The 16,098-nt window shown below is 35.9% G+C and overlaps 1 protein-coding gene and 1 pseudogene across 1 annotated transcript in view; both read right to left on the bottom strand.

Moving 5' to 3' along the window:
- Positions 1–9,637, bottom strand: part of LOC150090718 (S-phase kinase-associated protein 2-like) — a 57,712-nt gene extending 48,075 nt beyond the window's left edge. Inside the window, exon 1 of the mRNA XM_090379633.1 lies at positions 8,898–9,637. Within this exon, the coding sequence (XP_090235759.1) occupies positions 8,898–9,517 (620 nt within the window). The 5' untranslated portion in view covers positions 9,518–9,637. The remainder of the gene's footprint in view (positions 1–8,897) is intronic.
- Positions 9,638–15,716: 6,079 nt separating this feature from the next.
- LOC150090717 (U2 spliceosomal RNA) lies at positions 15,717–15,861 on the bottom strand (annotated as a pseudogene).
- Positions 15,862–16,098: the final 237 nt, after the last annotated feature.

Here is a 16,098-nt window from a genome sequence, read left to right as displayed (position 1 = left end):
TATATATATATATTTTTTTTTTTTATATAAAGGAAAAAAATTCATTTCAGTTAACGAAATCTGAGATAAATAGATAATTTTTATATCCAAATCTTTATGGTATACATATTCAGAACTTATATTAATTTCAGCAAAATAACAGAGATTTATTCATAAAATTTGAACTCATAATTTCTTATTCAAGATACAATATTATAGCTCATAATTTCTTATTCAAGATACAATATTATAGCTCATAATTTCTTATTCAAGATACAATATTATAGCTCATAATTTCTTATTCAAGATACAATATTATAGCTCATAATTAAAAAAAAAATATATATATATTTTTGGTAGTTGTTGGCACATCGGCTTCTGTGGTCATAATGCACCTCCCAAGGTTTTTGAAGTACTTTGATCCAAGCCCGAGGCGGGATTCGAACCCGCGACCTTTGGGTTGCCAGGCAGGCACTTTACCCACCTGGCTAGCCTGGTCAGCAATATATTTTGTTGAAATTAATATAAGTTCTGAACATTATATATATAACTTGCCATTTACTTTGAAGAGAAGTCAGTCAATTTCTTAGCTTCTCAGGGTCAGACTCAACGAAGTTGGAGTTTTTGCTCATTGACTTTACGTAGCAGTTTCCAGGTCCTGATAACTAGATGTACCCAGCGTAACATACACCATTTTTCTGATTATGGTGTAAACAGTTTAAAATAAACAAATAATAAATTTTCTGTTTATACTCCGGGACGACCAAACAGTCAGAGGAGTTAACAAGATAGACAGAATACAAGAAACAACACCGTATTCAGCAGTCACGGGCTTGAACCCCGGTCACTCAAGGTACGTGTACTTATGCACCCGCACGCCTGACCACTAGACTACGGCAGCCTTGGTTTAATCTAAGGTTTAATCTAAGGCTACGGTTTAATCTAAATCCTTCAGTCTTCACCATTATTGTTTAGCGGTGATATAATTTTACAGCAGTTACCTGTGGGATATATGTCTCTATTTGCAGGTAGTTCCCCATTTTCTCCAACAAATATTGCAGAAACCTCTGTTTTGGATGTAGATGCATTATATCGTCTCTTAACCATCTCATCCAATTGTTGCATTATTTCGACCATATACCCTTGATTTGATTGTTTTTCAAGCTGTTTTGTTGTTGCTTCAGCAGAATTGAAAATATAAAGTTGTCCATATCCTGTCTTATTTGACTCATTTGGATATAACAGTGAGACCAAATGGTAAATCTGGCCGTGTATTCTAAAATAGTATGGACCATTTCCAGGTGGTGATTTAATCTCTGAGCCCATTGATGTGAATGCTACTGCTGAGTTGTACTCTCGTATATGTTCTCCATAGTTATTTGCTTCACGTGTATACCCTGTAAGCAGCTCTCGTAATAGAGTAGGTGTCTCAGACAGCGGGTCAAGTGAAACCTTTCCATCATGACAGCATTTAGTGTATTTATTTGATGTGTTTAACTCATGTCCCCAATATCTTGATGTGTTATTGATGTGTTACAACTCACAGTTGTAACAAATATTTCCTATGTCATGCTCTTCCACATTAATTACAGCTTGTTGATTATTTGCATCTGGTACTTCTATTTGATTAGTCCTACGGCGTTTCGCCAGTCTTCTCATTTCCAATCCTGTTTCTCTTTCTTCTCTTAGATCTCTCCTCTAATGTTTCATTCGCATTTCTTCTACATTTTCTCAAGTTCTTATACATTGTTCAGCCATTTTTACACTTCTTAACACTTAGAACGGTTTATTAAAATTGAAGAGAGATAAAATAAACATACATCGACAGCTTTCAAGCATAGATTGCCTTTTTCAGCCGAAAAACATTAGTACAAAAATGAATAAAGAATGTCCAGTATGGCGGTCATGCGAGGTGCGTGAACAGGTGCTGGCAACAATTGGCAGTTGGAAAAACGTTAGTACAAAAATTAATAAAGAATCCCCAATATGGTAGCCATGCAAGGTGAACTGCACAAACTGCTGCTGGCAACAATTAGTATTTGGAAAATTTGGGCAGCATACCTAAGCGTTATATATATATATAGATTTTTTTTTGCAATGATTGTAATTTTTTTAAAGGATGATACAGCTATACATGTAAAATATTATCAGACTCATTTTTAACCATTTTATTACCCAAGTCTGTTCCACTGACACCTTAGCTAGCAGCAAAGGGTGAGGTTACTTTGATATTAATCTTTACTTCTCAGAAACAATTTTGGCAAAATATTCACCATGGGTATTGTAGTATATACCATAAATTCTCTCCCCTTCAGGTACAAATTCCTTGTGAATTATAAGCTGCTTGTTGAAAAACATGATCAGCATTGTCTGGATCCTGAACTTCTGTAAACAAAATATTTTGAGCCTTGGTGATGATTTAAGTCCATTGCACGCCCTGACACTTTGTATCTAGGATGCACTGAACCACTTATACCATTCAAACACACTGGTACGACTTAATAGTTCATCACCATAAACAGCTTTTAACATTTCATACATTTCTTTTGCAGATTTTCCCAGTTTAAAGAAAAATTTATTATTTGTTTGTTATTCCATTGCAAAATCATGACACAGAACATTAATGCTAGAAACAAAATTGGTTATTACTTGCAAACTGTCAGCCTATTGACAATCTCTGTACCACCATCTGTTGGAGGAAGTTTGAACTACAACATAACACTTCTGTTTATTTTCAAACTCATCAAACATGACCATAACAGCACCAGTCTGGGAACTTTATTGCCACGACTTGTATAAATAAAAAATTATTATACAATACAATAACATTGTGAATAATAACAAAATAAAAATAAATAAAACACAAAAGAAATTTCTGTGCATGATCAGGAATGATAACCGCTGGTTTCTATTATAATAATTTTTCAGTGTCTAAAATAACAAAGATAAATCAGATACCATACCAATAAAGATTGCTGTAGTCAAATAGTCAAGTCCAAAGGTACAGAAATATAGGTGCACTAAGTGACCATGGTTCAAGCTGCCATAACTACTAAATATGGAAATGTTCTTTTATTATTTCTACTTTGTGAACTCCTCTGACCATATGTGGTCACCCTGGAATATAAATAGAAAATTTATTTTTTTGCTCTTGCAGATAGCACAATGGTTATAACCATTCTTCCCAACTGGCTGGAAAAAGGCACGGGTTCAAATCCCATCAATGATGAAGGAATTTTTAAAAGTTTTTTTCAGAACATGGCCGAGTTAGTCAGTCTCGGGCGAGGATTACATTTTTTTTTTGAAGGTTGCTGTAGTCAAGTGGTCAGGTGCAATGTGCGTAAATGCAGGCACTTTTAACACGTGACTGTATATTCTTGTATTCTCTCTCTCTCTTATCTTGTGACCTCCTATGACTGTATGGTCATCACAGAGAAAATAAATAGAAAATTTATTTTATTTATTTATTTATTTTTTTACCTCAATCTTACTTTATCAGATGGGATAATTAATTATAATGTTTTGTGTTATTGAAATGTATTTACACATAAATTCCGTATTCTGCAGTTGAAGGTACAGTTTTTTAATTTTCTTTACATGTAGATATGCCTATTTGCACTTTTATGGCAACTTAATAAGAGATTACCTTAAGTTGACCGAATGCTGGCTAACAATCAGTTACCTTTATGTAACGTTTAATATTTGTTCTAAAGTAGTTCTGTTTACAAAAACAGAAGTGGGTGAAAAAGAATCGCTTTACACTAAGGGGATAGTGTTGCACTGGCTTTCGCTTTCTGGTACAAAGTGCCACTGACTGAAAGGTCTGAAGTAAAGGTCTACTAAGGTGAAATTACATCTTTATTCAAAAGCCAAAAGTGGAAGACAACCAAAAATAAATTATGTGGATGCAAAGTTTCTTCAAAACCTTTACTGGGAGATTTCTAATAGAAAGAGGGCAACAGATGATTCAATAAGTATCAAAGATTACTTAAAAATAGAAAAGGTCATTTTTAGGGATAGATGTATATTTTGCATTACTGAGAGTCAGTAATGCTTACAGATGGCCTTAAAATCAGATCCAGCTTTATTTGATAATCTTTATATTTTCTTTACAATGTTATTGTTTTTCTCATCTTAATTTTTCTTTGCACTCTTTATTTGGATTCCCTTGCTTTGTTTCCTCATCTGGTTGAATTTACTGTGAGTCAATACTTTGCTATACTATTCACCCAGTTTCAGTGAAACCCTAACTTAAAACAATAAGATTAAGATCATAATTTATAATAGATCAAACCAGAATTTCTAATGGGACCATATCCTCCCCCATAGGTATTTTAAGCATCTTGGACACAGCTGTATGTTTAATTCTTGAGAAAAAGCATGCTCATCATTCAGTATAAGTGTCTGAAACAAATATCAGGCTCACTGCTGATCACGTTTATATTTTGTAATCAATCCCTCTGATTGCAGAAATTTCCTATGACTAGAGGGACTGACTGAAAATTAGGACCCATAAATTTGATTTAGTTAAGGATTCAAAATGTTTTAAAGGAACTTACAATACTTCAGTACTATATATGGATTGAGAAGACAGTTATTTATTGGCATTGGATTTGAATTTCTGTCATGTATCTGCATTATTGGTCCCAATGTCTTTGACAATGATGGAAACCAGTGGGTTTGTCTAACTTTGCATTTTCCATAAATTTGTGAATCATCTGAATGACCAGGAGTAGAACTCTTATTTTCAACAAGAAGGAGCAATATATCACATATCTTATTAGGCCTTGGATGAAATAAAGTTTCTTTTGGAGACAGAATTATCTCAAAAGGACTTTGGCTACTTCAGTTTTCAGACCCAGTACCAGTACCAGTAGTGTTTTCCTTTAAAGGTCTGCTTATAAACAAAAAAGCTGTTGACAAACAGAAAAGAAACATTACTAATATTATCCTGCCATGCCGGCTACAACATTTGGGAACATGGAGTGTTGTTGATACTTGTTTATCATTCTCCTTATAATTAAGTTAGTTACCTTCCTGCCATGTATATATATTTATGTTTACATTTATTCATAAGTATATTTATCTTTTGTAGTAGATAAAGAAGGCAAGGATTGAGAAGGCCACATTAAGAAGAGCAGACCAAGGAAGAATGTTTTATAACTGTGTAAAAGATATAGTTTGGAAAAAGGAGGTACCTGAAAAGTGCAAGATGGTATTCTCTAGAGCTTATTATGTACTATTAGTAACCTATGGATTGGAATCACAGATAATCCGGGAGGATACTATCAGACTGCAAGTAATAGAAATGAAGTCTATGAGAGGAGGGTGTGGAAAGACCAGGAGAGCTAGAGTAAGAAATGTGATCATTCAGGAGCAAGTGGAAGAATTATTACAACAAAAGATTGAGAGGGACAGACTACTAAAGAGGATGTTAGAAATTAAAATGGAAGGTTTACGACCAATAGGAAGGCCTAGAAGATGGCAAGAAGAGGTGAAGAGTGGCATGGAGAGAAGAGGCATTAACTGAGGAGTTGGGGGGAGAGAGAGAGAGAGAGAGAGAGAGAGAGAGAGAGAGAGAGAGGGGGGGGGGGGAAGATTTCCTTATCAATCCAGCAAGAAGCTGGAACAACAACAGATAGGTAAGTAAGTAGGTTGTACATAAGTTTAATGCTGATGATGGTTAGACTGCTAGAGTGGCAATGGACACAAGTACCGTGTTTTGTCATATTTACATCTATTCTAAGGTGAGGAAGAACATATAAAGATTATCAAATAAAGCTGGATCTGATTTTAAAATAATCTATAAGGTAATATCTATGGCCCAATCATCTCCACATCTACCAAGGTGCATGCTCACCAAGTTTCTTTTTCATCAGTAAATCTTTGTGCGGTTTATAATTATTAATTCAGGGCCTCCTGTGAGTGAATCATCCTGTATGAGGGACTACTTTAATTTTCTGAAGAAGTAATTGAAGTGGGGGGAGAAGAAAAGAAACAGCACTGAAAGGGTCCCACCTTTTGATATTCCTGCTGAAATAACTCTGAATAGTGGTATAGAACACGTAGTAAACAATTAGTGCATGCACCAGGGTTCCCAAAGGAGATCCAATGTCCCAACACTACAGCAAACCAATAAAATCAACTGTTGTTGATTTTATATATGTATATGTTGATATAAAATCTAACAAATTAATAAACAAACATACATCACACCTTCCATACAAGAAGATTAAAAAGATTAAAGACATGAACATTCTAATATAATGTATGCTACATTTATGAGATTAAGTCAGCATAATAATTAGTCATAGTGGTCATTCGTTTGAGCCCATATTATAGTAATTTCAAATAAATAGCCATTGTCATTGCTTTACATTGAAAATGCGTTATTGGAAATATCAATTTATTAGCCGTATCTATTAAGTTATCAGAATACTAAAAAAAACACAAGATATACTAGGCATAACATTAAGAAGAAATATATATTCTTAGGAAGAAATCATCGTTCCTTATGGGTAAGAATTAACACAAACATTTTCTATTCAGTTATTTCCTCACAATCCTTTCACTCTTATGAAAAGGGATTCTCATTTACCCCATTCTCCTCTCTTGCTGTCCTCTCATGGGTACCTTCATCTGGAGAAACTGGGCAGTGGCCTTCTCCCTGGCGACGACACAGACACCATATCACAAAAGAAATACTATCACGACATTTTTTGTGCACTATGGTCAAAAGCTGCTTCAATGACACCTCCCGACACTCTCCTCTCTCGGCTCTATTCAACTCTATTCTACCCTAATGAACCTTTGCTGGGTCTCCAAGGAGCAGTTTTTATAGGGAGAAGATCCTCCATCATTTACATAAATTTCAGATATGATTGGACTCTCCAGTGCTCATCTCATGCACCTGGACGGCACGTGATGGAAAAGGAATGATCACAATGTCCCCCCATCTCTCAATCAGTGTCCGGTGACTACCTGAAGTACCAAGCGCATTTCCATATTTGGCCCTACTGCTGATATCCACATGTATGAATACCACTAAAGGCATGTAATTTATGTCCAAGCTAGTAGCGTAAGGCTTCTCTGTTTATAATATAGGTTATTTTAAGAAAGAGCTCAGTAGAACTTTGTGAGAGTTTTATGTACTACTATACTTCGTTATAATGGAGTTGATAATTGAATATTACAAGTAAAAGATTCTGTAGAAATCCTTAATGGGCATAACAAAGGAATAGTGGAGTACTAAAATAAGTTTAATTTTGTAATAAGAAATACGTAAGGGGGGGGGGGGTTAGAAACAATTAAAAAAGGCATAAATGAAAACTCCATTATGACACCCCTCACTGCGCCAGCCAGAAGAAAGGATGAGGGGAAGTCTTCTTCCTTTCTTCTCCCATGCAATGAAAAGAGAAAGGTGTACTCTAGTACGATAATTTCTTCCTTTACAGACAATTAATCTTAATAACACTAATATTACAACACTACAAATATTAAAACATCAAAAAAAAAAAAAAAAAAGCAATTAATAATGTTAAAGGAGAATAGAGATTAACGTTCCATACAATACTATTAAAATACTACAATAAAAACAGAAATAATCATCATTAATGAATCATTGTCATCACCATCACATATAAAAAAAATATTAATCATATAATGCAGGGGTGGGCACGCATGAAGTCAATGAGAGCCACATTCCGGTTTTTCATATATTATAAAGAACCACACCATAGTTACATAGTATTAAATACACAAATTCAGGCGCTTCTGTAGCCAGGTGGGCAGGAGCAGTAGTGCATAGCACACGCTTCTTGAATAGACCGGGTTTCGAGCCCATACCCACCAAATATGGAGGATGCGGCAGGTCAGGGAATGACCACCGCATATTCCCAGCCCGGATAAAGGGTGAGGGTTGGCGTCAGGAAGGGCATCCGGCCGTAAAAATTGCATGCCAAAACAATAAAAACGCTGAACCCATATAATGGGAAAAAGGAGAGGACAAAAAAAAAAAAAATATATATATATATATATATGTTGATATAAAATCAATTGTTGTTGATTTGGAGCCCCAAACTGAATTTTGCAGTAGAGCTCATAAGGGTTTGCTACTTCACTGTTTCTGAATGTGTCTGTTGATCAATTTTAAAAGCAGTTTTTTTTATTAAACAAGCAATTGTGGATGGCAATTGTGGTGTTAATGATATTTATTAGAAAGACTATCAAACCATATTTCTAAAAGTTTGTAACCATAGTATATATTAGTAACTGGGAAATCAAAATCTGAATAGAAAGTGAAGGTGAAGGGCATGTTGGAAAAGCTTTAAAATAGAAGCAGAGATAGCTACAGGGTGCCAATCTATATTTTCCTTAGTGTTAGAAGTTTTCTGAAGAGGAAGTACAAAAGAGTATTCAAACATCAGGTGTAAACCTCTTTAAAATGAATAGTTTGTGTCTCATTAACATATCAACTAAAAAAAAGTACAAAATTGGGGATAACATCTAATAATAATAGCCCTTTAATCGGATTTTTAAGGTAAGATGCCCAAATCAAAACAGGAAGAAATTTTAATTACAAATAGCTATATCATTGGTTTCCCAATTAAAAGTTTGACAAATATAGTAAAAACTGAAGGTAGAAAATGAAAAATTGCAGAAGGCTCTATAGTGATTGCATATAAAATTTTGCCACATAATATATCTGATTATTCAAATTTATTTAATTTTTAGTCAAGCTTTTTGTCTCTTTTGTCTTCAAATTAATGAGGTTTTCCTGTATTATTTCACTACACTGATATGGGCAATTCCACACAGGCTACCGACTAAGTTTAAACAGTCCAAAAAATAATCACAAGACGTTCAATTCGATCATCCCTTTTCTTATAAAAAATGAGACAGCTACTAACTTGAGTTACCTGTCTGTTATCCGTGTAATTCCATCAATATTCAAGTACCGCAGTTCATGGCAGTTATGAGCAATTTCAAACACAGCAACATCATCTAAAAATGTACAGTGCGATAAGTTTAAATATTTCAAATGTTTCAACTTAACAATTGCAGCTACTGCTTCACAAGTTATACCTGGACAACCCTCAGCATCTACATACTCTATCTTGGGACAGTTTGAAACAAATGTTGATATAACAAATGAATCCACTTCACAACAAAAACCCAGATCAATTTGTTTAAGATGTGGGAAAGATGATGAACACAGTGCAATTTCCTTCAAGGATGTAGATGACCCACGTAACGTTAGAGCTTTTAACAGAGTGGATCGTTCTAGTATATTGCAATATATTTTTATTTCTTTTTCATTTTTCACTTTTAATGTTACAACTTGCCAAAGATATGGATCTAGTGACATCCTATACCACGCTTTACATACGGGCGCAACATGACAGCAAAGTTCTCTAGGTTGTAAATAAGAAAATATCTTCAACTGTAACTCCTCCGGGAGGTCACTAAATTGGGTAGTATGTAATATATCTTCAGCCATATGTCCACACCCAAAAATGTCAGACCTGTTAATTATCATTAGGTATTAAATATTAAATTTAAAAGAGAAGCAAACAGTTCCATACAACACAAAATGATTTACGATTCAATAATTACATATTCACAATAGTTATTTTCATACGAGCATGAATTATGCACACTTTTTGAAAATCTATCAATTAGATTTTCAACAACGCATTACAGTTTTCATTGTCCTGATGCCAAAGATTACCATTTCAGTTAAAAGGAGCCAACGGCTACGAAACATAACAGCCTATGTAACAACATCGAAATGAGTGCACAAAACCGCCAGATAAAAATTGCAAATTTTTACATATATAATATAAAAGTAACTTTATTAACAAAATTTCTGAAAAAATATATATATATTTTAATTTGCCTGAAAAATGCATAAACGCGAATTCTGCAAAACTTGTTTAATCAAAAAGTTCTTTTTCAACTTTGCTTCTATCTCTACTGAAACGATCGGGTGGGGTTAGTTGTCTCTGCTATGTTTTGCATATTTTATACATTTGTCATTAGTTCGTAATTATAAAATAAATATTTTAGCATTTATTGTTCAGTTGAAAAATTAATTATTTATAATTTACCATATTTATCTTATTCTTCATCGTTTGAAATTTCTGGTACTGCAGCAATATTTTAAACATTCTTCTAATGTATCTACACCCATCATTTTTTGAGTTTTTCATCCCACAAAGAGAGGAACGAAATTCGAAAAGAATTACACCTGCCCATTATACCCAGTCATTGGATTAGGTTGGCGGATAAGTTATCGATATTGCATGCAGTTCATTTTTGATCATCGTTGAGATAACTAAGGCCACTGAACGTCATTACATTGCGAATGGACACCGTATATAATTAACGATAAGTGTACCTAATTCGAAGGAATTAAAATCAGAAATAGCAGGAAAAATGTTATTATTATTAACCATATGGTGCAAGGAAGCCTGAGGCTTATGCTGCACCAGCCAAAAAAAAAAAAAAAAAAAAAATCCTGAGTTACCCCGAGAGAGAGAGAGAGAGAGAGAGAGAGAGAGAGAGAGAGAGAGAGAGAGAGAGAGAGAGAGAGAGAGAGAGAGAAGTAGAAAGGAATCACCAAGAAAGAGAAGGATGATAATATCCAGCTCAGAACCCTGGGTGTGCCAAATCCATACTCACCAGATATGAGCCCCTGAGGTGTTCACCAGCTAACTCGGCCACAGTGTTAAAAACAAAACAAAACAACAACAACAGTGATTATATACATTGTGCTAGCTTTCATATGCCCTCTTGGTAGGATTGCCGTCCTCCCCCACTAGGCGCCTCCGTAGCCAGGTGGGAAGGAGCAGCAGTGCATAGCACACGCTTCTTGATTAGACCGGGGTTCGAGCCCGTCGCCACCAAATATGAAGGATGCGGAAAGGTCAGGGAATGACCACCGCATATCCCGGAGCAATACGGCCTTAGTTGCTAATGCTCCTAAAAACCAAACAACAAACCTCCCCCACTGCATGGAAAAGATCTGAGTTCAAGTTATATCGATGACAGGAATTTTTATGGCCCTTTTTCACAATATGGCTGAGTTAGTTGGTTTCAGGTGAGGGTAGCATGGTTTTTTCCTCCCTGAAATGCAGGTTTTCAGTCTAGGAAAATTCACCCTCAGAACACATGCAATTTACAAAACAGCAGATCACCTCACAGGTGCCTAGTCTCCAAACACTGTAATCTGCAAAACTTAAGCCTTTCTTTGTAAGAGCAACCCTTTGTTCCATTCACTAATCTTGTTGCCCTTCTCTGTACTCGTTCCAACACTCCACATCCTTTTTAAAATGTGGCCTCCAGACCTGTATACAGTACTCAAGGTGTGGCCTGATCATCGCCTTATATAAGAGGATAATCACCTCCCTATCCCATTAGAAAAATTCCTGTATATCATTGAAAAGGCACCATGAGCTACTCTTGCAGACCATCTGCACTGCTCAGAAAACTTCATATTTGCCTGCACAATTACCCCCAGGTCCTTTTCATTCTTGGCCACTGTTGGTGTAGTACCACAGAGTTGATACATTACTCTGCGGGTTACTGCTTCCCATATGTAGCATTTTACATTTGTCAATGTTAAACTTCATTTGCCACCTCTCATCTCATTTCAACTTTTCTAGATCCTGTTGCAGCAGAATACTGTCGTTAGTGCCATTAACAACTCTGCCAACCTTTGTATCACCTGCAAACTTGGATATTAAGCCTGATATACCATCATCAATATCATTAATAAATACAGAAAACAATGGACCCAACACTGAACCCTGAGGGACTCCACTAACAACATTAGTCCATGATGAGCAGCGTCCATTGATTACCACTTTCTGTCTTCTCCCACTCAACCATCCTTTTATCCATAGCAGCAATTTGCCTCCAATGCCACACTGCTCCAATTTGTGCAGCAGTCTTCCATGTGCAACAGTATCAAAAGCCTTTCTAAGATCCAAATATATGATATCAAAGTTATTCCCTGCATCCAGGTGCTTTGTGACCACATCATAGTATCCAATCAAATTGGTCAAACAAGACTTCCCCTTAACAAACCTATGCTGTGTCTGGTCTATAACTGAAGTCTTGTCTAGATGATCCTGCAGTGCTTCTTTAACCAGTGCCTTCATTAATTTCCCCGGAACAGAAGTTAAACTAACAGGTCTATAATTACTTTTGTCACCCTTTGATCCTCCTTTGTGAATTGGGACCACATTTGCACATCTCCAGTCCATGGGTACCTCCCCTGAGTCCAAGGAAGCTCTCATAATTACGGCTAAGGGTTTTCTTACTTCCTTTGCTGCCTCCTTTAATATAACTGGATAGATCTCATCCATCCCAGTTGCCTTTCTTATGTTTATCTTCAACAATTTCTCCTCCAGTTTACTCTCAGTTATTACAAAATCATCCAGCTCACTGGTAGAGTTTAGTTCACCTCTGGCATTCCCCTCCCTGAATAACTCATGTGTGAATGTAAATGAAGAATACTCATTTAGTTTGCTAGCCACCTGAGCAGGATCATCAACAGTTGAACCATCGATATCCAGTGGACCAATCTGATTTATCCCCTTCCTTTTAGAGTTTACATAGGTAAAGAACTCTTTGCTTTCTTTACCAAAGATTTCTCATAATCTGCCTTTGCTTGCCTAACCTCCTTTGTGACTTGGTTACAGACCAGCTTATATCTATCGTAGATTCCATGTCACCCATTAATTTATACGTATCCCATGCATTTTTCTTCTCTGCCACGTCTCATAAGTTCATCTGACATCCATTTAGGCCTAAACCTTGAACAATTTACCTCTGCCATCTAATGATCTATCAAAATTTGTAACGTTACAGATTGAAAGCTTAGGTTTAGAGCCTTTAATTTCATTGCCTATCAACACACTCGACTAAATCTTCTCTAACACTGCTATGTCTTCCGAACTCCCGCTCTCAATCGCATTTGAATCCGACCATGATCCAATTTCAAATCAACTGTCCTTCAACATTCCATCCCAGTCTGATAAGAACCCAGTCTACAAAAACAGATAATTTAACCTCAAACACTTAAAACAGGATATCTGTCTGGAGCTCCTAAGCCTGTACCCCTGGGACAATTTGGTCAACTGTCCTACAGAATTGTCATATACTTTCTTCTCGACTTGGTTGGCCTCAATCTCAAAAATTGCGGCATCAAAAATCATTGCTCCTTTCAACTCATGTTTGGTGTACACCACAACTTGAGTCCCTTTTCAAATTAAAATAAAAGGCTTTCAGGAATTTTAAAAAATTCTAACTTGGAAAAACGACTATCTAAATTTCTTAGTTCATTGTAATAATGTTAACAAACTAAAGAGAAAAGAAATCCAACAATTCGCATCTAATAGGATCAAGAAAAACTCTACAATATATCCGAAAAATTTCCACCCATTATTGTCAGATTTTGATTGCAACTGCTGGTTGGAACACATAACTTGCTTCAACAAAACAAATCCTCGCCCAGAACTTAAAGAATGTATGCTATCAACAAATTAAGCAGTATTTCTATCTCGAAAGAGGTGACGAAAGCTGCGATTAAAAATCTCCCTTCTAAAGGTACCACGGGACACAACAATGTACCAATCTTCATGATCAAAATTGCTAGTATCTACATTTTAGACTTTCATCTTTTTTTTTTCAATCAGGCCATAAATAGTAACTTTTTTCCCTCCAAATGGGCTCACTACAAAATTTTTCCACTACCAAAATGCAAAAACATTAAAAGCAAGAAAGGCATCAGACCAATATCAATCTCATCCTCTGTACTAAAACTCCTAGAAAGATCTATGCTACCAACAATTAGGAAGCAACTCTTCCCAATATATCATAATCAAATTCGCTATGGAATTATCGGTAGATTCACATTGACCAATCTTCTCACAACAAACCAAATAATTCTGAAGGCCCCGAATTCTAAAAATCAAATTGAAATAATTTACACATACATCAGCTCTGCATTCGATGCGGTCTCAATATACTCTCTCCTGAATCTCCTTGAACGGTTTTACCTCATCAATGGTAGTCTACTAAATCTCTTTGCCAATGTCCTCAAAGAAAGGGTCCTTATAGCAAATTTCAAAAACAAATCCTATCGTGCCATTTGCTCATCTGGAATCCCCCAGGGTGGTATACTATTGGCAATAATGTTTTCTGCAATCCTCCAGCTGTTCTTCCCGACCCATAAGCATGTAATGTCTTATGCAGATGATATTAAAATCATTGCCACCTCGGATTTGAGTCAATCAGCTACCTGCACTGAAGAGCTGATCTGTAACACCCTCAAAGAATTCACTTGTACCTCAAATATTTCAATCTCTCAAAATCCAATCACCTTCAAATTTCACTTAAAAAGAGCATCTTTCCAATAACCGCCTCGCTGCATGTGCAAACAAATCCTATTATGTCAGACTATAAGGATCTGGGAATTTTCTGATTTCAAATTCAATTTCTCTACTCATCTAAACTACCTGTCCAAAAAACTCACAAGAGCCATTTGGCTGGCAAAACAAAACCTTTAACATATCCATTCTGCCTATATTATAATCCAATTCTTCTCCAAAATCAAGCCAAAAATTCTTTATGCTTCCCCTGTGTGGGCCAGAGTGGTCAACGCAAATTTCAAAAAGATCTTTTCTCTTGAATACTGGTTTCTGAAATGGACTTTCTTCAAGTCAAGCTACGAACCTGTCTCCTCTCGGTCTTTCATGGTTGACTGTCTAAACTACTCTAATTTTTCACTTTTAATCTGGTACAACAACCTATCTTTCTTTGCAAAACTGTACAATTCTGACATCGATTGCCCAGAAATTTGGGGTCATTGCTTGAAGAATCCCTAGGAAAGCGGCAAGATCCAAACCAACACTGGCCCTCTCTACTAACCCAACTCCGTTTAATTGAAAAGCACTTTCCATTCAACACTGTTCTTTATTAATGGATTGAATTTAGACCCTGTCCTAATAGCCCCAAAAAAAACTCTCCTGTCACAAGCAGCTGAACTAAGGAATCTCAACCGAACTAAAAATAACCATGTTACATCTTTCTGCTCTTTTCACCCTGACTTTATAGTTTAGATGTCAGTGTGATCATATACCTTCCACATATCAGGTAACTCCAGTCTTTATGTAGTCATGAACTGCAGTGTTTTGCATTAGCCACGTGTACATATTGAGAATTTAGTGATAGCCAAGTCACGCCAATTGTATGTACATAATTTTACTATGTGTCAATAACTTTTGTCTTCCTATTAGAGGTATTATAGTCTAAATGTATATTTCTTTATACTTTACTGTGAGCCCCTATAGCTGTTTCAGAAGCTGTCCAGGGGCATGCTCAGCATTGTCAGTATATTTCTGTACAGTATAGATGGTATACAGCTTGACATGCTGGCCTGTCACTTTGTCCAGAATGCCACTTGGACAAACCTGCAACCACTGGCCTGTTGATATCTGTTACCTCTATGTATTGTAGGAACTCGTGACCAAGAGCTAGTAAATGGAATTTAATATTATTATTATATGGCCTTAGATGCTAATGTTCCTAAAACCTTACTACAACAACAGCTTTCATATACATACTGGATATTTTTACAATCCAATTTAAAAAAATATATACTGCAGTGCTCTCCTGCTGCCCATCAGCTCAGACTAAACATTTTTCATAATCAAAAATGCACAGGTTTCTGATATTAAACTGCCTTCTAGGACAACTTGTGGCAAAGGCCAGCAAGCTTCTAGACCTGTTTCCAAAAATCAGTTTAATATCTTGGTTCCTATAGAATCCACATTAGATATGAAGCTAATGAAAACACATTTGATTTGAGGATATATTTATTCTCAGGCGACTGACTAGATGTGAAGTAGCAAAGATAGCACATTAGGGAAAAATGGGACAATAGAAGAAAAATCTGTTCTTAAAGAATGAAAGGGACTTTATTTGTTACAAAAAAATAAAAAAAAAACAGTGCCATTAAATATCTGATAGATCCCATGTCAGCCTATCTCTGCCACTCACTCTTTTGGACAGGGTCCACTCTGACTTCTTAACAGACTTGAGAGAAAGGTA

This window comes from Mastigoproctus giganteus, chromosome 1, assembly GCF_048544385.1.
Source record: "Mastigoproctus giganteus isolate SK-2022 chromosome 1, ASM4854438v1, whole genome shotgun sequence".
In the NCBI taxonomy this organism is placed as follows: Eukaryota; Metazoa; Arthropoda; class Arachnida; order Uropygi; family Thelyphonidae; genus Mastigoproctus; species Mastigoproctus giganteus.
Note: the sequence above shows the minus strand (reverse complement) of the source record. Positions and strands in the feature narration are given on the sequence as shown.